This window comes from Gordionus sp. m RMFG-2023, chromosome 3 (genome assembly GCF_954871325.1).
Source record: "Gordionus sp. m RMFG-2023 chromosome 3, tfGorSpeb1-WG-v2, whole genome shotgun sequence".
Classification (NCBI taxonomy): domain Eukaryota; kingdom Metazoa; phylum Nematomorpha; class Gordioida; order Chordodea; family Parachordodidae; genus Gordionus; species Gordionus sp. m RMFG-2023.
Window position 1 is genome coordinate 48,434,701 of NC_088777.1, and position 27,265 is coordinate 48,461,965.

Consider the following 27,265-nt stretch of genomic DNA (forward strand, 5'->3'; position numbering starts at 1 on the left):
TTCCGCCATTAAAAAAAAAATTTTGTAATTATTTTTTAGGGTAATTATAAAGGAATCGTCTTCGAGTTCGCAACTCGACACGATCTAACGTTGCGACTCGAGTTCTGAACTAAGTTTAGTAATGACTACCGACGTCGGACAAATTGAAATTGACTTTCATTACTCATTAGAAATTTTTTTTTAAGTTTTTTGGCATGACCAAATCCTAAAATTAACATTATAATTGAATATATATAGGTAAGCAAAACAATGGAAATGGATTTTACCATTTTTTTTTGCTTTCGCACTTTGTTTAAATACATTTCATGCATAATCTTAATAATTAAGGTTGTGATTATATATTGAAAATTGTAAAAAAAGATAGAGATTTTAAATAAAGACAAATTAAATAAAAGATTTCAAATAAATTTTAAATAATATCAATCTTGCCTCTCCTGCCTTCTATGTAATTATCATGACCCAAAATATGAGTGGTTTTTTTTTCAAGCCCAAAGTAGGTGTCTTTATTTTGACCCAACTCAGAATTTGATCCATGCTCGTGGTATAAATGTTATATATATTTCTAATTAAGTATATATATTTTATTGGATGGGTTTAAATCAAAAATAAAATATAGTTTTTGGAAGATGAATCAGAAGCATTGAAAAAGTGGCAAGTTTCCATGTACGTTATTTTTAAACATTTTTGAATTTTGAAGCAAATGGGTAAAATTATACATTGTAAGCATCTTAAATTAAAATGTTAATGAAATATACTATATAAATGGGAAAATCTTCATATTCTTCGTTTATTTAAAACTTTTTCAAATTTTATTGACACAAATGGGTAAAAAAAATTAAAATTTCAGTGAAGATAAACCATAGACAAGTGACCATTGTCGTTGACGCAAGTGGGTAAAAATATAAATTGTAAATATGTTGAATTAAAATTTCAGTGAAGATGAACCATAGAGAAGTGACAACTGTCATAATCTCTATTTTAAACTTTTTGAATTTTTTTGGAGAAAATGGGTAAAATATATAAAATAAACATGTTGAATTAAGATTTCAATGAAGATGTACCATAGAAAAGAGACAATTGTCATATTCGTTTTTTTTTAAATTTTTTGACGCAAAAGGGTAAAATAAAATATTTTAATATAAACATCTTAAATTAAGATTTTAGTAAATGTGTACCATAGAAAAGTGACAATTGATATTAATTTAGGATCAATTGAGGAAATATATAAAATTGACTTATTTATCCTCGATTCTTTTATTTATTTAAAGGTTCTTGATTCAACAGGAATCTCTTACAACAAATATTTACACATCTTGACAGAGAAGAAATTAAATATTTGACAGATATTTATTATACTGATTTAAAAGCATCCCATGTTGTGAATTACTAGCTTAATGTAACCTATGGTTTAAAAGGTTAACTATGGTCACTGATGTTCCAGAAAATACTATAGATGCTTTGCATTACAAACATTTTAACTATTTTCCCTAATATATTAACATTATTATATATTTTGGCAACGCTACCTATAAGTATACTCCTAACAATGAAAGAACATTTCCTTCTTTAAGAATAAAAACATAACTGAGAAATACTACATCTGAAAATAAATTGAAAGGGTTAGTCGTTCTTAATATACATAGGGAGGTGACACCAAGCGCTGATTAAATGATAAAAATTAGCTAAATTTTAAAGAGATTGATTACATTATAAATTTTTCCCATTTTTTTTAATAGGAGAGACCGGGGATAGTGTTATCCCGGGGCAGGTAAGTTTTTTCCCAAATAATTTTAAAACTAATAGACTTTGAGATTTGAATTTGAACTAAATATGAACTTCAAATAAGATACGTGCGTCTAATAAATTTTCAATGTATAAACTTTAATTTTAATTTACCAAAAGTAACATTTCAAAATTTTTATTTTCGCTAATTTTATAAAGGTTGCTCATATACTTAATATCAATACTTAAAATAATATCTCCACTCTATTACGTATACGAATATTGACAATCATAGTTAAAATTATTTTTTAAATGTGAGGTTCTAGGACTAGTGAGTTACGTATTAACCTTTTTCTTATATTCATATTTACAAAATGGTAAACCAACAAACAAGTATTTTATTTATTTTTTATTATGAATGAATTATTTGTTGTGATAACAATAGAATACTAATTTTTATGAGACTTCATTTATAAATTATTAACATTATACACTTCTTTTTTTTTTATTATTAAATTGTAAAGATTCACAAAAAATTAAATTTAATTATAAATAAGTATATTTTGGTGAATTAATCTATATTTTCCAACATTCAATTTTTTTAAAAAAAATATAATTTAATTTATATATCAAATTTTAAACGCTTTAAAAAGTTTATATTCTATTATTACAAAAGTAATTTCCCGATACATTCATTTTATACGATCAATTCACGCCATTCATATATACCTTATTTATATTTGTATTTATGTATTAGAAATTGTTAATATTTTCGGAGTCACTAGTCTTGATAAATTTTCTGAACTCTTATGATATTCTTGAATAACTTACATAAAAATTATTTTTAATTACCTCGCCCCCCCCCCACATCCGGCGGCGATTGCAAATTTTTGCCTAAAAGCTTGATAGCCATCTATATTAATGTCGCATTACCTTAGACTACTTTTACATACTTATTCGTTATTTATTCATCGTTATTCCATGCGCTAGACATGAATACCCTAAGACAACCTGACAAATAAAAATGTAAAGCTTATTTAGCAAGAAAACCTTGCAAGAATACAAACTAGATAAAAATGATAAACAAAATAAATTTTAAACTCTATAGATTCATTCACTTTACTTTATATAAGTTCTAAGAGTGATAATAAGCTCTTGAGCTTATTTGCTCTCATAGGATCTTTAAAAATATGATTAAGATAACAATTTCCTCTGAGGTTTATTTCTCAGCACTTTTAATGACTAAAATATTGATTTATTTATATATTTTTAGATCAAAAATTCTCATCCGTTTTTAAAAATGACAAAATATAAAAAAAATTGTATTTCAAAAATTTCATCTATTTTTCTAAAGCAAAATTCAAAAGATTTTACGTATTCACTTTCATTCTATTAAATCATTTCGAACAATCAGGATATGTTTCTATTATAAAATAAATTTATAAATGATATAATTTTATATTCAAAAAAAGTAAATCATTTCAACATTTAATTCAGTTACTTGTAACCGAATTTATATATTAATAATATTATAATATTTCTCTAAAACCGTATTCTAATATTAATACTTAGATTTTTCAATAAAAAAAGGGTGTCATAGTGACTATTTATGTTTTCGATGAAAAAAAAAATCTATGAAATGTGCTCACTGCATATGGGATGCCAAATAACTTGATTTTGAATCTTAGGAATTACTTTATCATATACAACTCTGAATGCCAAAATAAAAGTCATTAAGCAATTGATTGTTAAAAGAAGGAGCTTTATAGAATTATCGATAATTTTCATGATGGCTTGTATGAATTTATATAAAATTAGTCGTTATATTTAAATTTAGAATTCAGTTGTTCTAATCTTAATTTATAAAGTTTTAAATTAGGTTATTTAATCTAAAGAAAATATAAAATATTTAAAGATTCAAGAAACAGAAATATATATTCTGATAACATTTGTGCTCAGTTCAGCGTTATTATATATTTATATATGTGCCATTATCAATGCGCATGATCAGTCAGTATACGCCCGTTGGTTAATTGCCTAGTCAAAGAGTTGTCAAAGAAACTCGGTCAAAGGATAGACGATTCTGGATCCGATCCTAAATTTGGCAAATATTTATTTAACCTTATCATAGAAAGTGAATGAAAAGAAAAACTAACATTTCTTAGTATCGACTTTCTTCACTTTACTAGAGCTACAAATAATATTTCTGCGTTAATCTCACCAAGGTTCAAGCTCAGCTTGCCTTATATTGGTTTATATCACAGAATAAGCCGTTAAAAGTCAGGTTTATTAAACTATTCGGAAAACCAACTTGATTAACCATCAAGATTCAAAATCCAAGGATAATCAAAATATGGAATGAGCCTAAAGCTTTTTATAATAATTTACTTTAGAGTGTTCTCGTGGAGGTAAAACATAACTCGTTCCGAATGAAAGACGTGGGTGTTTTAATAAACATTAATATAGAAAATAAAAAAATTATACTGAAGGCCAATTAGGATATTTATATCCCGAAAAATATTTAGAAAGTTTGCCCATAGATAGCACAAAGGTTTGGACATCTATCGACTAAATCTCGAAGTCTAAATGAGTCCAAAAATAGGATCAAATCGTGCCTAATAAAATATGTTTAAAACTTTCATCGGTACGTTATAATAATTACCTTTTATTATTCATTAACCATATAAAAAAAATTAAGGTTTGATAATTAAAATAACTCCAATATCCATAAATTTAACTTGTAAACATCTAATTACAATAAAATATATATAGATTTTACACAACAAAGGAGGTTTTCAGATGACCACTGTCATCTCTCTAATACACGGTGATTGTCAATCTCTTGATCCTACATACATATCATATAGTATTGTCATTATTATAATAAAATATAAATAATCTACTAAATTAGTGTTGTTAAATAGCTCATTTTGAGCCGATATTTTAAAACGGCTAACTCAATATTTTAGCCAGAAAAATATTTCTTAAGCTTCGAAAGTTCGATAATATATGTCTAGACCTTTGATCCTTTTATGAGCAAAATCTTGAGACTTTCGTAATATTTTTCTGGATGAAATATTGAGTTAGCCGTTTACACTACTATACTCTACATTTAAACATTATTTAATTGACATTGGATATTATATAAAGTTATTTATATATATAATGTAAAAATACACAATTACAACAATATTATATTTTTCTTAAAGTTTGTATTAACTGTGAGGTAATGCCTCGTTTACGGTAAACGCGATTTGCTCAGGTGACGCGAAGTAAATCGCCGCGTAATATTTAAAAGTAAGCTAGTGATAGGTTCAAAAATTTACGAATACGGAGCGAAGTAATGAAATCGCGACGGATATTTAAGTATATTTCGAAATAATTTTAACGAATCAGCGCAATTTTGCCGCGCTTGACCAAATATCGCTTAATACAAACGAGCCGTTACTCTTTTTAAAGTCCTGGTGTCGGCTAAAGTCAGACCCACAATCGCAGGCGGTAATGTAAAAATCCCAAACGGTCTAGTTTAAATTTTTTTTTAAATCCCGGAGTATACGAGGCCGTTGAGTTGTCGGGGACGAGTAAATTTTAGGGACAATTTTGAAAATCAGGGGAGAAATTAGAGATATTTTTGTTGGGGAAAATTGGGAGCCTCCAAGCAATGGGTGAGACCTGATAACCCTTCTCATGGGAACTAATATTTTGGTATGCCAGAAATATAAGATATTACGTAAGATATAACTATATTTAATATTTAAATTAATTTTATTATATCCTTTATTTTTGTCTTAGATAATATATTTTGTTGAATAAATTTATAACATACAAGATTATCATATTATCATCATCATAATAATCATAATATTTAATTTAATCCACTTTAGGAAAAAAAAATATGCCACAAAAAAACGCAGCAATTATAATAAAAATTATATATTTTTTAAACAATTTGTTCTATAGTTAAAACCGTTTCATTAAAATTTTCATGATCGTTAAATTCTTTTTCGTCTCTTTAATAATTTCATGAACCTGGATTATAAAATATATTTATTTGGAAGAAAAAAGTAAGAATGCTTAAATAGTATATTAAATAAAGCTATTGGTTATATATTTAAAAGTGTAAATTGATTTGGCGTTAAGATGGTCATTAAAATTATGGAGGGGATAGGTAGTTATGACTATAGATATTATTGGATGTGGGAGAGTTATGTATTAGATTTCTTTCATTTTATTAAAAATTCGGATTTTGGTATAGGGTAGAATGTGGTAATTCTTTCTTTCTTTCTTTCTTTCTTTCTTTCTTTCTTTCTTTCTTTCTTTCTTTCTTTCTTTCTTTCTTTCTTTCTTTCTTTCTTTCTTTCTTTCTTTCTTTCTATTTACTTTAAAATTCCTTTTTCATTTTTTTGAAAATTTAGATTTTGGTAGTGGGTGTGGGTATGCTGTGAATTGTCATTGCCTATAGAGAATGGGAAGGAGGATTCTAGAAGCTTTAGAATTTGGGCACATAATATTCTAGGTTGAAAACCCTATTGCCCTTAAAGCAGTGCTGATAAATAACTTATGACAAAAAATTATACGCTTTATAATTATATATTATTATGCAAATTATGATGAATGAGATATGGATATCCGAAATCATATCTTGCAAATTTTAAATATAAGTTTTTAAAATGGAAAAAAAATCCTATATCCGATTTAGTCGTAAAAATACCCTCAAAATTCTTAGCGAAACTCAAAGGGCAGATAGGTATGGTAGAATCAGAATCTAGAAAACGGCAGTAAATGTTTTAAAATTGAGAAATTTCTAATACCAATGGAATATGAAACCATATGATACAAAAACAGATGTTATTAACTATTTATATTCAAAAGTAAATTACCGTAATCTATTGTAGATTAGATATATGCAATGAGTTTAACACTAACCTAGACTGAGTTTGATTCATTAAAAGTGTCAATACATTGAAGTCAGCGGTTATTTTGTTGGCTGTAGTAGCCATTGAACGGACTTCAAAGTATGTACGCCATTTAACGTATTTTAATGAATTAATGTCTAGGTAAGGTATTAATATCTTGTAATAAATGTAGTAGTATTACTTTCTTCCTCTGGGAGCTATATCATAATGAAAAGCGTTATTAATTGGCCAATCATAAAATTCTTCAATCGCATTTGCCAGAACAAAGATCATCGAGTAAAAGATGATCAAGAAAATGCATGTTACAAAATTATTATTGATCTTCATGATTTTGCGCTAAAAATATATTCTATATCTATGTTTTATAATATTCGTCCTATAAAATTAATTCAATTTTGAAAGGCAATTATTTTTTTAAAAAATATAATTCACTTCTAGAATGTGTAGTTATTATATTGCTATATATAATTTCTCTAAATCATGAATATTTCCAAAACAAAATTTCTATAAAGATATAGTCCACCATATTTAAACAAAGTTTGTAATATTTGATAAAATGGATTTAACTAAAATACCCCCACCCCCTCCACCAAGAGGTTTTATTTAATCATTTAAATTTAGTTCTATTAATTTGTCTAACTCAAGGCTCGTTGATTTCGAACTTGTACCCAATTTGTTAGTTTTAGCGAATTCCACCAATTTTTTCTTATCAAAATCTCTCTTCTGATAACATCATTATATATATATATGTGTTTACCATCTCGATTTACGTTTATTATAATATTTGAATAGAAATCAGTGTTGGGCATGAATTTCACGCTACCGAAACTAGAGTTGATTCAGAGCCTAAATTATTAAATGATTAGTAAAAAAACCGTAACCAAACCTGATTCTATGTTCAAAACCAATTTTGCGATAGAGCGATTTGGATTGATACTTTAAGACATCACGACTTATTGGCATGAAATGATCTTCTAATAGTACTTCTAATACTTAGAATATTTGCTATTTTGTGGTACGATCATTTTGAGCTAATAATATCCTTCCCACTTCATTTATAAAAATTTAAATGCATCCTATGGTGTTATCTATATTAAAAAGGAATTAATATATTAGGAATATAGACAAATCTAAACAATGTTAGTAATGGCTATCCTCTGATGAATGTTGTTTCTTATTTGGGAAATCTAGGACAATGTTATAAATTAATTTTCGGATATATTTTAATTTGTATAATACAAATTAAAATGTATTTAAATTTAATCATAAACTATTTATAAAATTGTCGAGTTGGCATCTATAAGCATTGTTGACAACAGAATATTCAACTGGAGACAAGGGATCGTTAAAAAATCCTACTATCCTATTTTATATTTGACTAACAATGACTTTGATTGTATAGCAATAAATAGATTTGGTCTTTTAGAAATATGTGCATAGTGTTTAAAAGTATTATATAAATTTTTCCAGCAATATATTTTGCTTCATTTTTTTAAAAATTTTAATTAATTAATCACCCCCTAATAAATTTATATTACCTCTTGCTACTCCCATTAGATGTTCCTATCGATAATTGATTTTCCAGTTGAGAAAAAAATTCAATTTTTTTTAATTATGTATTATTATTATTAAGTAAGAACTCCCCAAATGTCAAATTTTTAAGCATTCCCAGTAATCATTTAATTATAAATTATTATAAGTACAACCGCTTCGTAATATTCCAAGTGGAAGGAATACTCACGTTTATAATTGTTTTTTCGTCTTTTAACAAATCGCGTTCTAAGTCATATGTTATACTGTAAATTACATAGTTATTTTTCAATAGATTTTCTACAGTGCCATTGTAATGAATTTTGAGAGTCGACAATGAATTGTTTTGTTGGATGATTGCCTAAAATAAAATTTTTATTTAATTCACAATCGAAAAAATGGCATTTAATTCCTAATTTAAAAAATAAGTATATATTGTATAAATGTATTTATTCATTACATAGAGTGATCCATTCCTAGAAGAATTTAAAATTCTAAGCCGTTATTGATATTTAGCAGGACAATAGAACAAATAGCAGATATGTTGGAGTTCACCTGTATTACCATCTAATATGTTGCGATAATATAAGAATGTGATGGATTTTAAAAATAATGCCATCGCTACGTGCTCAGTCTGTGCTCCTTAATAATATTTAGTGCCTCCTTCGTTACACCGAAAAAGTAGCATTTATACACTCATTTTGCGTAAAATTCGATTTTTTAAAATTTGAATAATATAAATTAATTGTTGTTTTAATTTTGACTTTGGAAGCAACCTTGATGAATAATGTGAGGTAAATTGAATTAAATTAATTATTGTAGAAAGTGTTTTATCATTCAGTTATGATAACTTTACCTTATCTTTATATTTTAAATATATTTTTTTATTCAAAAAATATGATATTATTTGAAACTACTATACTAGAAAAATCCTTAACAACCTAGGGGGGAAGGGTAAAATTTTATTAATCGCGAATTTGCCTGTTTTCGTAAGTATTTTAAGCTAATAAAAATTTCCCCTTACACACTTCCCCCGCTGTCCGCGATGGAGAAAATCTTTTTGAGCCTAGTATTTAACGATAATTATTTAATATAATTTTATATAAAAAAGATTATTTATTTGTCTCAATACCAGAGTTTGACATTGGATCAAGATTCTGGATTTTCTCTTAAAATTTTTAACTGTAAATGTTGCAAAATGAAATTAGTTTCTACCTCGGCTAAAATGATTTCTTATTGTCGAATCATAATGGCCAATATATTTCTAAGACTCACACATCTAAACTCGCTTAAACGTTGTTAACTAAAAATATTAATTTATGACTTCCGTATTTTCTGAAATATCAAAATTTCCCCAATAACTTAAAGCCAGATTCATATCCTTAAGTAGAATCTCGAACATGGTCAAACTGTAACTAAGTTAGCCTCTATAGTATTGAATAACGGATATATATATCAAATATGTCGATAGATAGGGGTGATTGTCCACATTCTGTTATTATGATTATAATATTTTTTTAAATCTTATATATTTTTTTTTAAAACAACTTTATAAAAATTGTCGAATTTTCGTTGGAGATAACCAGATTGTAAATTCCTTTAACTGACACATAATCTAAAGCCACCCGGTTGTTCAATGTAAAAGGCTGACAAATTTTGTTATTATAAACAATTTAAATTTTATTCGAATTTTACTTTTTCCAAAAATGGTTTTAAAGTTAGGCAAGCCAAAGACTATTGACCATATCAGTAATACGAATGAAATTTAAGTATTTTACTTGTGCTAATATTCTGAAAATTTCGCAGGATGACTTTAATTTTGGGATTTGAACTGGGGATGTAACTCGGATTATTGTTCAATATTTTGTAAAATGTGGCTCTCAAATTTTTGAATGGATGCCTCGAAGAACCCTTAGCAATTATATACGATTCATGGAATTCCCTCAAGCAATTCTCCGTAAGGCTGAATAAAATTTAGCTATTAAAAAAAATTATTTGATTAAATATGGAGATTAAAAAAATTCCTGTTATTTTGATATAAGTGAGAATTATTCGATAATGATAGCGTTCCATATGTTAAACCGGAACTAATATCCTTATCGGCTATTATAGCTTTTAGGAACATAGGATTTGTGTCTATATAAACCTGTTCATTACAAAATACAAAACTCGATATAGAAAAGATATTACACATTACATGAGTTTATGTATATATATATATTACCGTGGCTTTAAGAGTTTTAATGATTAATCTCAGATCGTTTAAATATTGTTGTTCAAGGAAGTAAGTTTAATAGAATATGGGATCACGAATATATAAAATTTGTGGTATCTCCCAAATGACTAATCATCGACCAAATTCAGTGAAGCTTTAGTTCTATATCTTAGTATATTTTTTTAAATAGTGCATACAATTTGTAATAAATACTCAGTCGAGTTGTAGTAGGCATTGAAATCGTAAACAATTGGAAATGTCGTTTGACAAAAGTCTACTAAAATGTGATATATATATAAATTTATAATATTACTATGGCTGAAATCATGTTACCCGTAGAAGATATTATATATATCGTAGCAAGTATCCACAATAGCAGCATCGCGTATTTAGAGGAGTTAATAACGAATTAAATATTTTTTAAATCTAATAAGAAACTTAATTTATCTAATATATTTATAAAAAATATTTCAAATAACATCATAAAAAAAATTGCTTATTTATAGTACGTTAACTTTAATTTAACCAATTATAGATTAAAAATTTATTTAATAAAGCAAAATAATAGATATATATATATTTTTTTTAGTCGTTATTTTATTCAATCTTTATAAAATATACAAATTAACATAAGATGTTTCAAGATAACCAAAAATCATTAAAATACTGATTCGACTATGAGTGAATATAAGGATAAAATTATAATTATAAAGTAAATAATAATTCTAATTCAGAGCCCGCAATTATTTGGGAATGTAATGTAAGAGAGCTCGATCTATGCTTCGTTCGCCCGTTCCTCCCCAACTTGCCAACCTTATAAATATTTGGTATATTATCCATAGTGGAGATATGATCGTTTAAATTGAATAATCTCTCAATTTAATTTATAAACAAAGCATTATAAATAATAAAATTTAAGATTCATGTGCACTACAATATAAGATTTGTCACTTTGATAAAATAACATTAAATACGGCTTAACCACTTACCCAAGAAATGTTATACTAAAAACACTTATTTGAGAAGAAATAATAATTCTAAAGAAAAGGCAAGTTATTTGGAAGTAAAGTGTAAGAAAGTACGATCTAAACTTCGTATTCCCCCCCCCCTCCCTTTCTCAACTTGCCAACCGTATAAGTATTTAGTTTATCTTTGAGATAAGATCCATAATCGAAAATAATCGTTTAATAGAAAACAATATCTCTTGATTAGTTTTAATATTGCCTGCATTTTTTTATGGTAAAGGTAATTCTTATATATTTAATTTTTTTTAGGAATTGGATAGTTTTTTATAATATTTGCTTAATTATTTTGGCAGCTAAAGTATTTAATATCTAACGTTTCGATGAGATAGGAAAAAAATTAATATGAAAGAAGTCTCTAGAATAAGCTTAAATTATTATTTTTTACTCATCTAAAAGTTAATAGAATTCATATTATATAATTGATATTAAAAAATAGAAAAATAATTTTAAAACTTTTTAAACCTACCAAAAAATATTTGATGTTTATCGGTAAAATTTAATTGGTTCAGGGATTTTCATATGTTTCTATAGTAAATATTAACAACTATATATTGATACTTAATATATTAATAAATCACCTTTCCAAAATATAATCATTATTAATAAATTTATTTTAAAAAATGTTTTTCCTAATATGAGATAAGATTCCTAATCTTTTATGTTTTCTCATCGCCATGGAGAAGCGATACTGTGCTTTAAGAACAACGCCTCCACATATGCACATTATTATAATTAATTTTTTGATTGTTGAATTATCCCCTAATTATATAACTAATTTTCATTTAAAAAAAATTCTTTGTTTTAAAAATTTGAACTGTTTAAATTTTTTATTTAATATTTTTAAATCATTTATCTTCCAAAATTTAATTAGGCAAGTTTTAGCCCTGAAATATACGTTTCACGTTGAGGCTCAAATTAGATGGTTGAGTCAATTATTTTTAAAAAGTAGGCGATTCAACAACAATGGATCTGTTATAAATATATTATTCTTACCCTTAATTCCCTCAATATAAAAAAAATAAAATATATATTATTTCTATAATTAAGATTTTTAATAAATCATGATTTCTTCCCTTGTCAAAGAGTTCGAGCTTGCGTGGTCCGTTCAACTGATTCTTGTAGTGGAGGAGGAACCCCTGCAAGAGAATTTTGTTTTTGTGATAATTCCTGCACCTAAAGTGAAGTGAATAAAATTTTATTTATTAGTGACTTCATTAAAAATAAAAACTATGTAAATAATTCTAACATAAGGCATTCATCTAAACTATTCTTTAAATGCTTTAATACTCATCAAAGCATACATTGTAATTTAATTTATCGAATAGAATTTATTACATATATTTTTACTATATCTTTTACGCAATATAGATAAGATATAGATACTAATAATCAGAGTTGTTAGAAAGCAACGCTCCTGGAGCGCCGCTACATTTTTTCAAAAACAAAAAATGAGGAGCGGGATTATATCCTTTTAGAGCTAGAGTGGAGGAGGGCCGCTCAACCGCTTTTTCAAATTTAAGATATAAATTAAATTATTTTTAAAAAATTAATAATATTTGTTAATTAAAATTCGTTAAAAATGAAATTTTATTTAAATTTATTCATTATTGAATATTGAGCCGAGTTTTATATTGGTTTTCTTCTAATCATTTAAATATTAAACATCGAGTTTTTCATTTTTATATTGAAAACTTTGTGGAAAATTTTGTAAATCGTATTAACATTCATATATAATAAAATATAGTTTTTGATTTTGTGGATTTAGAGATCATAGAAGAAGAAATAGAATTTTCCATTTCCATCATACAAAAAATATTTTAATCTAAAAGATGTTGATCCAAATGATCAAAGTTTAAGAACAAAATGCCTTTTGTGTTTAAGTGAAAGTATTTCATTTTCAAAAGTGAGCAACTAATAAAAGTTAGATAGTTAGGTCCGGGAGATCGCCCTGCAATCAGTGGTATAATTAGAGTTTCGGAAAGTATAGGTGGGTAGGTTTTATACCTTATGCAAGATAAAACTAACACAACTCCGTTTTGCAAAAAACGTTCTTTTTTTCACTTTGCGCCAATTTAATTTTATTTTATAATTGCGCGTTTTATTTTTCCCTATATAAGGAACAATTTTTTTTATATTAGATATAGATATTTTTTTGGTTGTATTGATTTTTAAAACTAATTAAATTAATTTTTCAGTTACTTTATTAACTTTATTTAAAGTATAATTAATTTTATTTTGATAAAATTGATCTTATAATGACATCTACCCGAAGTCATCAGGTGCCACCAACCATTTTACCCATAATGGAAGCACCTACACAGCAATTGACGTCCTGGGGGTCAAGACCACTGAACATCAAAGAATATTCGGCATCGGAACCCTTGTGTAATTATTGACAACGGTTTCCTTTGCAAACAACGCATATATCGGATGATGTAGAAAAAGTAATACAATTTCTCACGTACTGCGGGCCAACACTTTTCGCAAAACTAAAAAATATATTTTCTCCTGATGCTGGTGCTTCCATTATGGGTAAAATGGTTGGTGGCACCTGATGACTTCGGGTAGATGTCATTATAAGATCAATTTTATCAAAATAAAATTAATTATACTTTTTAAAAAAAGTTAATAAAGTCAATACAACCAAAAAAATATCTATATCTAATATAAAAAAAATTGTTCCTTATATAGGGAAAAATAAAACGCGCAATTATAAAATAAAATAAAATTGGCGCAAAGTGAAAAAATGAACGTTTTTTGCAAAACGGAGTTGTGTTAGTTTTATCTTGCATAATTAGGAATAAAACCTACCCACCTATACTTTCCGAAACTACCACTGGATGCAGGGCGATCTCCCGGACCTAACTATCTAACTTTTATTTGCCTAAAATCCTTTCAAAGACTTCAAAATTAAGTAAACCCCCTAAGTAAAAAGAAAACACAAAAACTATATTTGCACCTTAAAAGCATTTAAATCAAAACAAAAGAAAACTTTATTTAATTTTTATGCATTTACAATAAGACAAAAGAAGGTCAAGAGAAAAAACTTAATTTAATTTTTATCTATTTGCGACAAACAAAAAAGGAAGGTCCAACTGGGATAAAACTTATTTAATTAATTTTTTTTTTGGTATTGAAAAACCATAGGGGGGGGGGGAACAATTTCTAACAAAAAGTAATAAATCTTTCTTTACGAAATGATAACTATATATTTTTTTATTTTGAAATAATTTTTTATTAAATGGTTAGAATTATTTTTGGGCAATACATTATGGTTGAGCTTGGGTTGCTAGATATGATACTTTTTTAAATATATTTAAATATTTATTATTTTAATTTTTTCATTACTTGTTCAACCTCCTTTTCTTATACTGAATTAAAAAATCTCTTTATAAAATACAATACCCCGTTTCCCTCTAGTGTTCCTGTGGAGCGCTTATTTAGTATTGCAAAACAGGTCTTAGGGGAGATGCGTGGATGTTTGTTAGAATCTAATTAAGAAAATTTATTACATTTAAAGGCTAATAAAAGATTATAAATATTTTGATAGATCTATTATTATAAATAAAACTTTTTGATTAAAATATATGATTTTGTTTCGTTGTACCTTCTAAAAAAAAGGAAATCAAAAGGAGCGGTTATGGAGTGGCACTCCATTACTTGGAGAAAGCGGGAGCTAGCTCCTTATAAAAATGTAGTAGCGGGAGCGGGAGCTAGCTCCTTTTTAGAAGGTACGAGCGGGAGATAGCTACTTTAGCCTCAACAGGTCTGCTAATAATTAATAATAACTTTTGAAATATATATTTATCATGAGTGAACATATGATTAACTTTTCCAAAAATATCCAAAGAGGGTTTTATATATAACTTTTTATATAATTTCTATTTTATGAAGGAAAATTATTTAACATTTATTTATTTGCTACAACTTCGAAATCAAAAATTGTGATGAAAAAATAATAATTTTCATTTTGACCTTAAGAACACATTTTTTTTTAAATAAAAGAATTTTAAAATTTTTGCCTCCACTAATGATATAATGATATAGATATTATAGAATGTTATTCTAAAATGAAATTTTAAAATCAAAACTTTACAGAGATAAAGTTGGCTCAATGCATTGACTAGCCACGGGTCTTTGCTAATTTACAGAATATAATATAATTCAAGTCATTTTAGCCTTGATCTATCTAATACTACAATCAAATCCCTCACAAGAATATTGATTGTAATTGCAAGATAACAGCATTGTTCTCAAACTTAGAATATAAAGCCATGGTAATTTTTATTATTTTACAAAAGAAAAGAACAAATTCTGAAACATTTATAATAATTAACAATTAAAAACGTTCTTTGGAAAGCTTTTAAATTTTATTTTGATTTATTTTAATTTATTAATAAAACAAAATTTATATCTTAAAATATGAAATTTGCTGTTAAAATATGTTTTGGATTTATATTAGTTTTATTCAATTCTAATGGGTAAGTTTAATAAATAGATATAAATTTTCCTATATATTTTTAAAGCATTTTTAACCAAGTTTTTTTAAAAAAAATTTTTTAATAATTAAATACGGAAATATTACCAAAATCAAACTAAATTAAATCTTAAAAAAACTATTAGATGGGTTTTAATTTAATCGTCAATATGTTTCATTAAATCATCACAACACTGTAATATTTCCCTCCCATTGTTATTTGTTACATAATTACCTGAAATCAATTTTTATTTCTATGTGAAAAATAGTTAAATTTGCAGATAGATATATCTTCAATGTGTTTTTTCCGCCAATGTGTCATTTTTTAAACTTTAAATCATTATTTGAGCGCGTTTTAAAAAAAAATTTAAAGATTTAATTTTACCGAAAATGCATTCCATCATGTTTTGGAATACTGACTCTATGAATTTCAGACAATATTTTCACGAACTCTTAAACTTAATTTAATTTATATAAAATTTTTCATATATTTTATATAATTATAAATGGTCCTAAAGGTTATCAGCAAAATTGACTACGATTCATAAGATAGGTATTCCAAACATGATATAATATATTTCCGGTAAAATTAGATCTTTAAATTTAAATAAATCGCGCTAAAAGAAAGTTTTCCCGGAAAAAAAACACATTAACGCTAACCACATCCATATATTTATTTTTGAATAAATATAAAAAATGTCCCTTTAAAATTTTATACAAAAACAAAATATCTTTTAGTATATGAATACGAACAAAGTAAAGCTCATTATCACTCACATGATATTGGGTACATTTTTTTTTAGTTTAATATTATAAAAAAAAGATATGTCTGTTTGATTAATTTTTGAAAGAACCATTCTTTCATAGGTTTAGACTCTATTATTTTGAACAAAAGTTTCGGCTAGCCAATTAGAGGAACGGTGATAGGGTTAAGTTCAATAAATAATCATTCCTTTAATCAATTCCAAAAATTAATTTAAATCTTCTTTTTTTTTTGACTATAATAGTTGAACGAGATTAATAAATAAATTCATTTCAATATTAAATAATTTACAACAATCATATTAAAAATAGGTTATTTCGCGAATAAAAATGTCTGAATTGAGCTTATTTATGTTTAAAGAATCAATCTCAATTCTAGGGTTTGGGCCTCGTGTTAATGTTAAAGAAATTCACCCTTTATGATTAGTGTTATCGAGTGCCTCGATTTAGTCCATTTAAGCAAAAATCTAAGAATTTAGCCAAACAAAATATTTAAAGAAACCCACTCTATGTCATAATTTTAAGGTTTTGCTTTTGGGCTAAAATATTGGTTATTTATAAATAATTTGTAGAAAACTCTCCGATAACAATATTTCTCCTTTTAATATACCTATATTATTTTAGAAATTTTCCAAAAATCAAATTGTTAGGCCCTAATTAACTCCGATTTTTAGAATGTTTTGGTTCGATTGTTTAATTTATGAGTTAATTTAAGGTCAACAACTGTAGTGTACAGATCAATGTCCAAACGGAAATTTGTCGGCTTGTTAAAATCCGATCGAACAGCTGTCTTCATCAAACCAAAAATTTCGAAAAATGGTCCGGTCCAGACTTATAACCGATACTTTTAAAATATTAATGGGACTAGAAAATTTAAATTTTTTTATACTTTAAAAAAAATTGATATAAAAAGACATGTAGATGCTCTATCTTGTCCTTGTCACAATCTTCCAACTAAATGTTCAACGCCTACGCCCACGGATTGTAAAGGCGACATAACTAAGGACGCTTGTGGATGCTGCGACGTTTGCGCAAAAGTATGTTGATAATAATTAAACTGCATTAAATTTTTGAAGAATTTTTTAAAGAATTTTATATTCCAACATTATCAAATTAGGTGGTATAAAATATTATGATTACACTTATTTAATGAATATCCTTCACAGGTGAAAGATGAAGAGTGTGGGGGGCCATTTCGAACATCGGGTAAATGTTCTAGAGGATTCATATGTAAATACGAAAGCTACAGGGAGCCTCTTCAATCAGGGGGTATGCATTACAGAATACCCAAAAGTAATTTTGAATTGTTATTTTATTTTATTTTTTACTACCGACCGTATCCATTTTGTAAGAAAAACCTGTATTTAGTAAAACAAGAATAAAACAAATTAAATATATCCTCTTATATATGATTCCCCTGATTAATTTATTCAATAAGCAGCGGTATATCGTTGGGAACAGGCAAACGATAGTTCCTTCTATTCCTTCATTTAATTTGAAATCTAAGGGAGGAGTGGATCAGTTATACTCTAAAGAGATCCTTTGTCCTAAATAGAACCCCATAAATTATTATTTTAAGAGGCTTTTAATTAATTAAAAAGCAAAAGATTATTCCCTAAGGTAATGGTGTAAAAATTGCATTTTGCAAATATTTGTTGTTTTTTTAAGGTTTAGGCACTAGGCAGGTGCAGGATATTATTATTAGGCGGAGAAAGGAAAAGAAAATAATTATCCAAAACTTAAAAGCAGATTAGCCAAAAGGTGATAAAAATAAATATATGACTGACATGAGATTATTTTCCTTATTTTAATTTACACTATAAATTTAAACCCTGGCTTGAGTATGGAACTTTTTTTTTATTCTTAGAGTCCTTATCAAAAATAATTGATTTCGCAGGGACTTCTAATCTTTAAACTTTCAAAAATTAATAATTAAAGCAACAATCTAAGTTCGCTAAATTTTTCTTTTAATGATATTTTTTGAAAAAAAATTAATTACTATTATTAGGAGGAAGGAGAACCCTGCGGTGAAGTTTGGACACAAGGCCATTGCAAACAAGGATTCAAATGTCAACACCCGGATCCGTACAGTATAGGAATATGCCGCAAAGATTCATAAGGATTTTTTTTTTCTTACATGAATGAAGAAAATTAATTTAAGAATAAAAAAATAATTGCCTTATTTCCAAATTTTATTTAAAAAAAATAATCTTTCAAATAATTTGTGTTTAAATATCATTCATGTACGTTTATAATATACAAGCTTTCAGTAAATATTGCACAAAAATATTTCAACATTCTTATACAATTTTTAACAACCTGAAATAACAAGTGCTCTTATTTTATGGTTATAAATAATTCTAGGTTGTATAGGTTTTGCTAACTAGAATGGTTACCATAATTATTATGTTATTGCCAGGTAATAGACTTTTGTTTCTCTCAAATATTATTAATCGCTAAATGAGGCCTTTTCAACATTTTTATACCGATATAATATTAATGGTGATCATAACAATATCAATAAACCAACCATAAATTCTTGAAATGAAGTTATACATTTGGGATTTATAATATAGTCCTTAAGCAAACATATGAATTACTCTTATAAACTACTAGCTCGAGCATAAATCTAATCATAATCTACTTTTCTCTACATTTGGGTGTGATGGAATAGAGTTACCTATAATATTTTATTAGCCAAAGGTATATCCTTTCCCCATCTTTGTATCACCACTATTAAATTATATCTATGTAAAGTAGTGCTTTAAACGTTCAAAAATGTAACGTGTTACTCGTTACGTCTGAAAAAAAGGAACGCTCGTTATTGGTTATTCTAAAATGTAACGGTTTACTCACTACCTATATACAAAAAAATATATTCCCCTATATATATAATACAAATAATATTATGCAAAAAAGAACAATGTATTATAAGATAAGATATTTTTGTAATTAATTTTTTATTTATTTTTTAACATCAAATTGATTTTTAAAATTTTGATCAGATCAACAAGAGTGCTTAGTGCTTAACACAGCTTTCGCTAAATTCAATTAAAATAAAATATTACCAAAATATATTGCAAACAATACTTCAATTATATACATTTTATCTTTGTCTTTATTATTTCATTAATAAGTGGCTTACAAAATGAAATTATTTAAAGCTATCATGGGATGAGATTTCCCAAATGTATTTTTTTCTTCTTTCTCTAAATCGAAAGAGCCACAGGAACAGGTTCCATACTTATAAAATTATATATATAGCCACACAATATTTATCCCTGTCATTATCTGAAAATCTGTAATGTGGATTTAGCACAAGATTCGTCAATTGTGACCATTCTCCTTAATAAGACTAGATTAATTTGAGTTATAGAAATAGTTTCCATCTTGTTATATCCAGCTTAATCAGATATCCTATTATTTCCTTAAGAATGGCTGCACAGTTTGAAGGATGCCCATGTTTATTCCACAATTGAGGTTAAAATATTTTAGTTGGGACACAATTTACACTTACAAAGGAGTGTACTTTGTACCCTCAGTTTTCTTTATTGGTGTAAAAAATGTTTCATATTGGAGACAAGGCATTACTCATCTTCATCTTAAGAAAATATACAATTGACTATTCTTTATAAAATAAATTATAATATTAACAAGAATATAAATTTACATATACATTGATTGATTCATTATTAATTAGATTAACAATCTTGATTGAAAATGCAAATTTTTTTATAACGATTTAAATTATTTAAAAAATAAATAATAGTAATTTTTTATAATACAATAAAATATGTTTTTTTCCATATTTTTTATCGTTACTTCCAGAAGAAGGTAATGAATGGTGTTTACTTTGCTTCAAAAAAATAACCACGTTACTTTTTGACGTTACTTTGCAGATATTTTTAAAATGTATCTGTCTATGAGACTTGGCGTTGATGGGTCATATATTTAGAGGTAACACTAAAGATGATGGCTTTATAATCTTTATTTATATTAGATATCTATATTTCCAAATCCATACCAATTTAATGAAATTTTTTTTCTTCAGAAATTCGAGTTAGAGCAGTTTTTTATATTGGACAGATGTAAGATATTTCAACAAAATCGGAAATATTATAAGAGTCGAAAGATAATAGACCTATATTTAACAATAATCTTTGTTATAAATTTTTTCTGATAGTATGAAAGAGTAATTATATTTTTTAAATTAGAACGGACGATCATGTAAAGGATAGGAGAATATTAATAAGGATAATTCCTCATAACTTTTATTTTCCTAAATCTAATAACTATCATATCTACGAATTATAAAAATAACTTTATGCCCAAAAATGAATATACATATATGTCCATACAAATAAATTCTTGAAAAATTCTGGGAACTAAATCATAATAACGATTGTTGCCATATTTTAGATGAAAACGAAAAAATGGATAATTCGAATTAGAAAATTTTTTATTATATTATTTAAGATTACAGACTATGTGTAAATGATTATTAAAGAAAAGTTATATAATTGAGATTATGTGAATATTATATCACTTTTCCAAATTTTGGGAAAGTATTTTTTTTCTTAATATTTATGTTAACCTTAATCCTTTGTTTTTTAAATATTTATGTCTTACTTATTTAATAAATATGTAATAAAGTAAAGTAGTAAAATTATTTTATCTATATGTATATATATTCCGATTATTATTTTTAGTTCGTTCTATTTCAATCTATACTCCAATAGTTACCCCAATCATACTTACTCAAACAATACCTTAAAAATAAATCTTGAAAATTATAACTAGATGAGAAAAAATCCAGAAATTAAATTACTGAATATATATATATATATCTCCTCGAGGTAAAAAAAATCAATAATCATAAAATTATCATAAATAAATAAAGAGGCTAAAAGTAAAAACAAGGCTAAAAATATAAAAATCCTACAAATATAAGAAAATGATGTTGTGACACTTGTCACTCTTAAAGTGGCAGATACAACATTCTAAAAAAGAAAATATATTCACATGAAGATCTGGAAAACAAACAAAATGGAGTCTGGTAAATTTTTTTTATGATAATTTCTAAATCAGCGAGAATCCGAGAAAATTTCTATCCGTGTTCGACTTACCCGCGTTAGGTCGAATCAGATTCAGATCGGTCAATGAATTCTAATTTTATAAAGAGGTTCCAACATCTCTATAAAGTCGGGACAAATAATACTTATATAATATGAAACTTATTACTATCGAAGGATGCTGTGCCAGGTATACTTATTTTTTGAAGTATTTGACTTATTTTGTAGTATAGTTATTTTATAATAATTATGGGAATATAAAACAGAGGAATAAGGAAACCAATCTCAAATGAAGAGAAATCGTGAAATAAATTATAGTAATATAAATCTTGAAAAAAAATATTAAGATACTTAGAAAAAATAGATTAATATTTTTTTAAGAAACATATTTCTAAAAATATCGAAATGGTAATTAAAACAAATCATAATTCAATAATAAGAATAAGAAGACTCAAATTTATTCATACAAACACCAACAATCTCTATACATTAACAAAAAAAAATATACAAATCATATAAATCATAATTATCCGATTCTTCATTTCCCAAAGGTCCATTCTTAGTTCCTCGCTGACATCTTCTCCAATTAATCCAATCTCTTCATCCCGAGTTTCCAACAAAGGACTCCTTAAATCAACCCATCATGTGTTTGATCAAGTCTTTTTTTCCCCCAAGGTAAACTTAATTGCCCTGTCAGAAAATAACTGACATTTGATGTATTATATTAAATTTATTTCTTCTCTTTTTATCAACAGTTACAACAGTAATATTTTTCAATAGTCATCAAACCCATATCTATAGCTATTATCTATATGTTGCAGTGAAATATCTTTCAATTAGTCTAAACTTGAAGTTATTTCTAAAGGTGCCAAATATTTTGAGCCTGATAAGATATGCAGAAAAAAAACTAGATTTCGGCGGAGCACTAAAGGTAGTTTTTGCTAAAAATCGAACAATATAATATAAAGTACATCATGAAACGCCGATAGTTGCCTTTCAATAGAAAAAAAAATAAATTAAATTTATTTTTCATTTAAAAATCTCCATGATTTTTTATACATTTCGCCAAAATTCTGGAAAATTTATGATTGCTTAAACGGATATCATTCTGATTTAAATTTTAAATGATCCGGAACTTGTTTGATGAAAAATATCTATGTTTTAAATTCCAGATCAAATTATTCTTTTGTTTTTTCGAATTCAAAATGTGTGTTTTTTTAAAAAATCTCTTTAAAAAAAATCTTGTAATTTCTTATCAGGTCCCATTGTTTTAGATCTAGTCTTGAAATAAATAGAAGAGATTTATTCAAGCCAAATAATGTTATTTATATATTATAATAGTATATTTTTATGTATATATATAAATAATCTAACTTTCATCTTTTTTTAAAGTTAATTTTTTTAAAAAATTTTTTAATGATTTTCTTATATAAATAATTAAATTCGAGCAGAAACCCATCTAAAGAGATGATCTACAAATATTTAGTCTTTTTCCTATTCGGTAAATAAAAAATGAATATCAACTATTTTTATGAAATACAAATTTTTTCATTTATAATTTTGTTTTTTTTAAAAGTTGGGTATGTTGCATGCAATATGTTCGATTTTAAACTTGGGTATGTTGCAAGCAATATGTTCGAGGACACTAATGCCCCCGTGTTATTAGAAGTTGTTAATGCTAACTGGAAAGTCGCAATCAATATGTACAAGTAATAAAACACAAATTATATATTTATTTTGTTACACACAAATAAATTTAATGTTGCCAAAAGGCTCTATGTGAACCAATATTAAGCAAGCCTGAAGATTTTGGCCCTAGATTGCACAAAGGTTTAACCTCGGCTTAGAGCAATAATTTTCTAGTTAAAATATTGAGTTAGCCGTTAGCAATAATAGGCTTAAATCGAGCCATTTTAACAACACTGCAAATAATATAATTAAAGGCGATTTCCTTAAAAAAATATTATTATATAAAGAACTATAATTTATTATTTTTCACTTTGAACAAATTTAAACTCCAACAAAGGCAATATGATTCTTTTGCATAAATTTAATCTTTTTTGCTTAAAGTGATCGTTTTATGATAGTAAAATAACTAAAGAAACATACATGACTAATTTATTTTTTACAAAAAAAATAAATAAAAATGAAAAATAAAAGGCAATTATTGAAAAGAGATACCCGAGAGGACTTGTTTTTTTCTCCCTATTCCATGACCTTGAATCTTCTGGGCCTGCATATGGGTGCCAATGGAGGCACGGCTAACGCTATTAGAAGTACACTGGGTTTGGCTGCAGTTACAAAAGATCATATAAATTCTCAATCCTTGATTTACGTCGATGTCGTTTTCCAAAAAAATTACGAACTTTTATCTTCCAAATTTTTTTATTTCGACGATTCGATAAATCTGCTAAAGTCTTACACGGATGGCGTACGAGCATTTTTTCTGCAAGCCGTTAATATAGAATTTTTAGACCCTGTAGTGGCTGCCGCCAAAATAAACCAGAATGTGAGTAAAGATACAAATGGTAAAATGTCCCACCATGTTCTGAAAGAATGGCTTACCTCCGACACTAAATTTTTGATCATCAGTGCGCTAGATTTTAAAGTTTCATTTTTTAAATAGTTTTAATGAATTTATTTATTTTCTTTGGTCTCAATAGTTTAAATAATATATTCTATATTAATAATTTATCGGATATATTTTCAAGTTTCTTATCTTAATTTTATTACATTAATTTGTCACATTAAATATTAAAAAAAAAGTAAGAAAGAGAATTAAATAATATGATCTAATTTAAAAAAAAATAAACAAATACATAAATATGGTCAATTTTAATTTTCAGGGTAAATGGGAGGTACAATTTGATTCCGTTACCCAAGGTCAATTTAAGACTGTCGACGGAGCGTTTAAACCTCAAACTTATATGGAAAAGACCGGTGTATTTAAAATAGGTTCCATCCCGAATTTATCCCTCAGAATTTTGGAAGTGCCTTATTTTAATAATACCCTGGCAAAATATATATTCTTACCTAATGACCACATCGGTCTAACAGCCTTCGAAACCTCTCGCTTAGATACGAAAACTTTGAAAGACTTAATCGCTGCCCTAAAACCTATGAACGCTAAGATCTCGATACCTAAGTTCAAGGCCTTATCTCACCAAGAACTCAACTCGGAATTCGAGGCCATTGGCTTGGGTAATCTATTTACACCAGGTAATAATTTATTGTATTGTAAAGTTCATTTTCTAAATCATATTTATTTTTTTTATTAATTACTTATGGTCTGGGAATATAGATAAAAAGAAAAGGTTCGTCTTTATTTTACATTATTCATTTTTGTGCACAATATTTTTCCCACTTTAAAGGATTCGAAAATTTAAATCATTAAGAAAACTAAAATAAATTAAAATCTTTTTTAGGCGAAGCTGATTTTTCGGGAATGGATTCAAATGCTGTAGCCGGTAAATTGGCCCTAAATCAATATGTCCATCAAGCTGGTGTAAGTTTCGATGTGGATGGAGCGAATTCCCCGTCTAAAGAAACTCCTATAAATCCTGGAACCACTGAAGAATTTAAAGCAGATCATTCATTTCTTTACGTCATCATTGGTAAAAAGAAAAACGTTCCCTTCTTTATTGGCAGGTACAATGGAAAATAATCTGACAAATCAACCTAATCTTATAATTCAAAGGAATATGGGTGTCATCTTACCACCAATGCAAATTACAATAATTTTTTCTTAAATTTTATTATTAGATAAATATAATATATTTTTTAAATACCCATGTAGTCATAAATTAATAACAAATAAAACCCAATAAAAAAAAGTTTATTTTTACATTTTATTCAAATATTCTATTTGTCGATTAATTTTCTTTTTAATTTTAAACAATATAAAATGCAATAAAATTATATATTTAAATTGTTTTAGTCTAGTTTTGTTTCTAAATTAAAATTAATACCTTCTTAAGATATTTATATTTAAGAACACTTTTAACCAGAAAAAGAACTTTGAAAAAAATGGCGTTATGGAAACGGTTAGAAGTTATTCTAAACAGCCTAACGTTTTAAAACTTATTAAATATATAAAAAATAGAAAAGTCATAAACGTGATTATACTCGTGCTAATATATTACCTTAATACAATGTTGATTTATTTATTTATTTTTTGGTGATGTCCGTGAAATATCATTGCGTATAAAAAATTATTATTTCTTTAATTTCATGTGTCTCATGAAGTTACATATCTGCATATTTGTGAAATAATGTAGTCTAAAATTATATTGTTCTAACCCAGTATTTAATTAGAAATATAGGACTAAAGATATCAAGGGCAGTTCTAAATGGATCTGGAAACAAGGAAGGAACAATTTACCTCCATATTTTTTAAAAATTATGTAAACGTAAACTTTAAAGAGAGTTTATGAGATAAGTTTTTTTTTATCATAGTAGAGCATAGATCGTATCAAAAAATCAAAGCCTTTTATAGTCATTAGGGATATAAAATCGCTATTATTTTTTATACCTTTATTTAAATTAATTTTTTATAATTTGAATGTTATGCTTGTGGGGTTTGGGAGATTTATGGTCATGGGTATTAAAAAATAATAGGGGCTTCATTTATCTATGATTATTTTGTTAATAATTATCACTCTTAATGCGAGGAGCTGGCAAAGGTTTGTAACGGAGGGAGGGGGGGGGGGGGAGGTTAAAGAATTGATAATTTTTTTTATAACATAAATATTTAACCATCTAAGTCTAACTATGCTCGCTGTGAATAAAGGTAATTATTCACTACATTGCAAATATTCTAGAGAACATCAGCCCTACCATGAATAACTTCATATCATTCATCTTAGAAACCAAGTTGGTCCCTGTAGTTTAAAAAAAAAGGATAGATATTATTTTAAAAAAAATCTCATATTATTTTTGTAATATATATATGTTATCTAATTTTTTTTAAGTTAAAAGTGACGCGTTACTTTCTGAAGAGCCAGTAACTCGAGTTTATTTTTTCGCAAAATAACGAGTAAAAGAGTTCCTTTTTTTGACCTAACGAGTAAAAAAATGTAAATAATTATAAATACCAATTTTTTTTAAAATGGATTAATTATAGTTACTAATTACAAAAAGGTAATTATGGGAATTAATTACATGTGCAATTGATTACTGCCTAATTTTGCAGCATTTCCTATAAAATGCACTGTTGACCAGATTTGATGGTAAACATTTTCTATATTTTAGATAGTATATTGCTAAACATCAATTTTATTATATATTTCTTTTAAATAAATTATATTATAAAATAATATAATAATTATTTGAAAAGTTATATCATTTTCTTAAAAAAAAGGAAGGTAATTTAAAAATATAATATATATATTTTCCAAAACCTTAGTACATAATTAAAGAAAAACTAAATTTCACTTTGTCATGCAATTTAAATGTATATATTCATAATATATTATAAAAAAAAATAACACATGCACAACATATATTAATGTTAAAAATAATTATCTTGTGGGATGAGGTTACCCATG

The 27,265-nt window shown here is 26.3% G+C and overlaps 2 protein-coding genes and 1 long non-coding RNA gene across 4 annotated transcripts; all 3 read left to right on the forward strand.

Annotated features, from left to right (window-relative positions):
• The first annotated feature begins 15,731 nt into the window (after nucleotides 1-15,731).
• On the forward strand, nucleotides 15,732-18,936 carry LOC135926114 (venom protein 302-like). 2 transcript variants are annotated; one of them, XM_065461809.1, is made up of 4 exons: nucleotides 15,732-15,889; nucleotides 17,561-17,684; nucleotides 17,814-17,940; nucleotides 18,656-18,936. In XM_065461809.1, the coding sequence occupies exons 1-4, from the start codon at nucleotides 15,831-15,833 to the stop codon at nucleotides 18,676-18,678; spliced, it is 333 nt and encodes a 110-aa protein (XP_065317881.1). In that variant the 5' UTR covers nucleotides 15,732-15,830; the 3' UTR covers nucleotides 18,679-18,936. The 2 variants fall into 2 exon arrangements, 1 of the variants encoding a protein (XP_065317881.1); XR_010571785.1 differs by lacking the exon at nucleotides 15,732-15,889 and adding an exon at nucleotides 16,566-16,672.
• A 2,675-nt stretch (nucleotides 18,937-21,611) lies between these two features.
• On the forward strand, nucleotides 21,612-22,505 carry LOC135926614 (uncharacterized). The gene is made up of 3 exons (XR_010571930.1): nucleotides 21,612-21,909; nucleotides 21,948-22,036; nucleotides 22,271-22,505. It is a non-coding gene; the product is annotated as an uncharacterized LOC135926614 (long non-coding RNA).
• Nucleotides 22,506-23,078: 573 nt separating this feature from the next.
• On the forward strand, nucleotides 23,079-25,563 carry LOC135927535 (serine protease inhibitor 42Dd-like). The gene is made up of 5 exons (XM_065463576.1): nucleotides 23,079-23,220; nucleotides 23,296-23,428; nucleotides 23,880-24,327; nucleotides 24,566-24,938; nucleotides 25,145-25,563. Exons 1-5 carry the CDS (start codon nucleotides 23,187-23,189, stop codon nucleotides 25,381-25,383), a joined length of 1,227 nt encoding a protein of 408 aa, XP_065319648.1. The 5' UTR covers nucleotides 23,079-23,186; the 3' UTR covers nucleotides 25,384-25,563.
• Nucleotides 25,564-27,265: the final 1,702 nt, after the last annotated feature.

Coding starts and splice junctions, on each gene's coding strand:
- LOC135926114 (XM_065461809.1), top strand. CDS start 15,831: ATGAAATTTGCTGTTAAAATATGTTTTGGATTTATATTAGTTTTATTC. Junction 17,685..17,813: donor GCTGCGACGTTTGCGCAAAA/GTATGTTGATAA, acceptor TATCCTTCACAG/GTGAAAGATGAAGAGTGTGG. Junction 17,941..18,655: donor GCATTACAGAATACCCAAAA/GTAATTTTGAAT, acceptor TACTATTATTAG/GAGGAAGGAGAACCCTGCGG.
- LOC135927535 (XM_065463576.1), top strand. CDS start 23,187: ATGATCTACAAATATTTAGTCTTTTTCCTATTCG. Junction 23,221..23,295: donor TTTAGTCTTTTTCCTATTCG/GTAAATAAAAAA, acceptor TTTTTTTAAAAG/TTGGGTATGTTGCATGCAAT. Junction 24,939..25,144: donor GGGTAATCTATTTACACCAG/GTAATAATTTAT, acceptor AATCTTTTTTAG/GCGAAGCTGATTTTTCGGGA.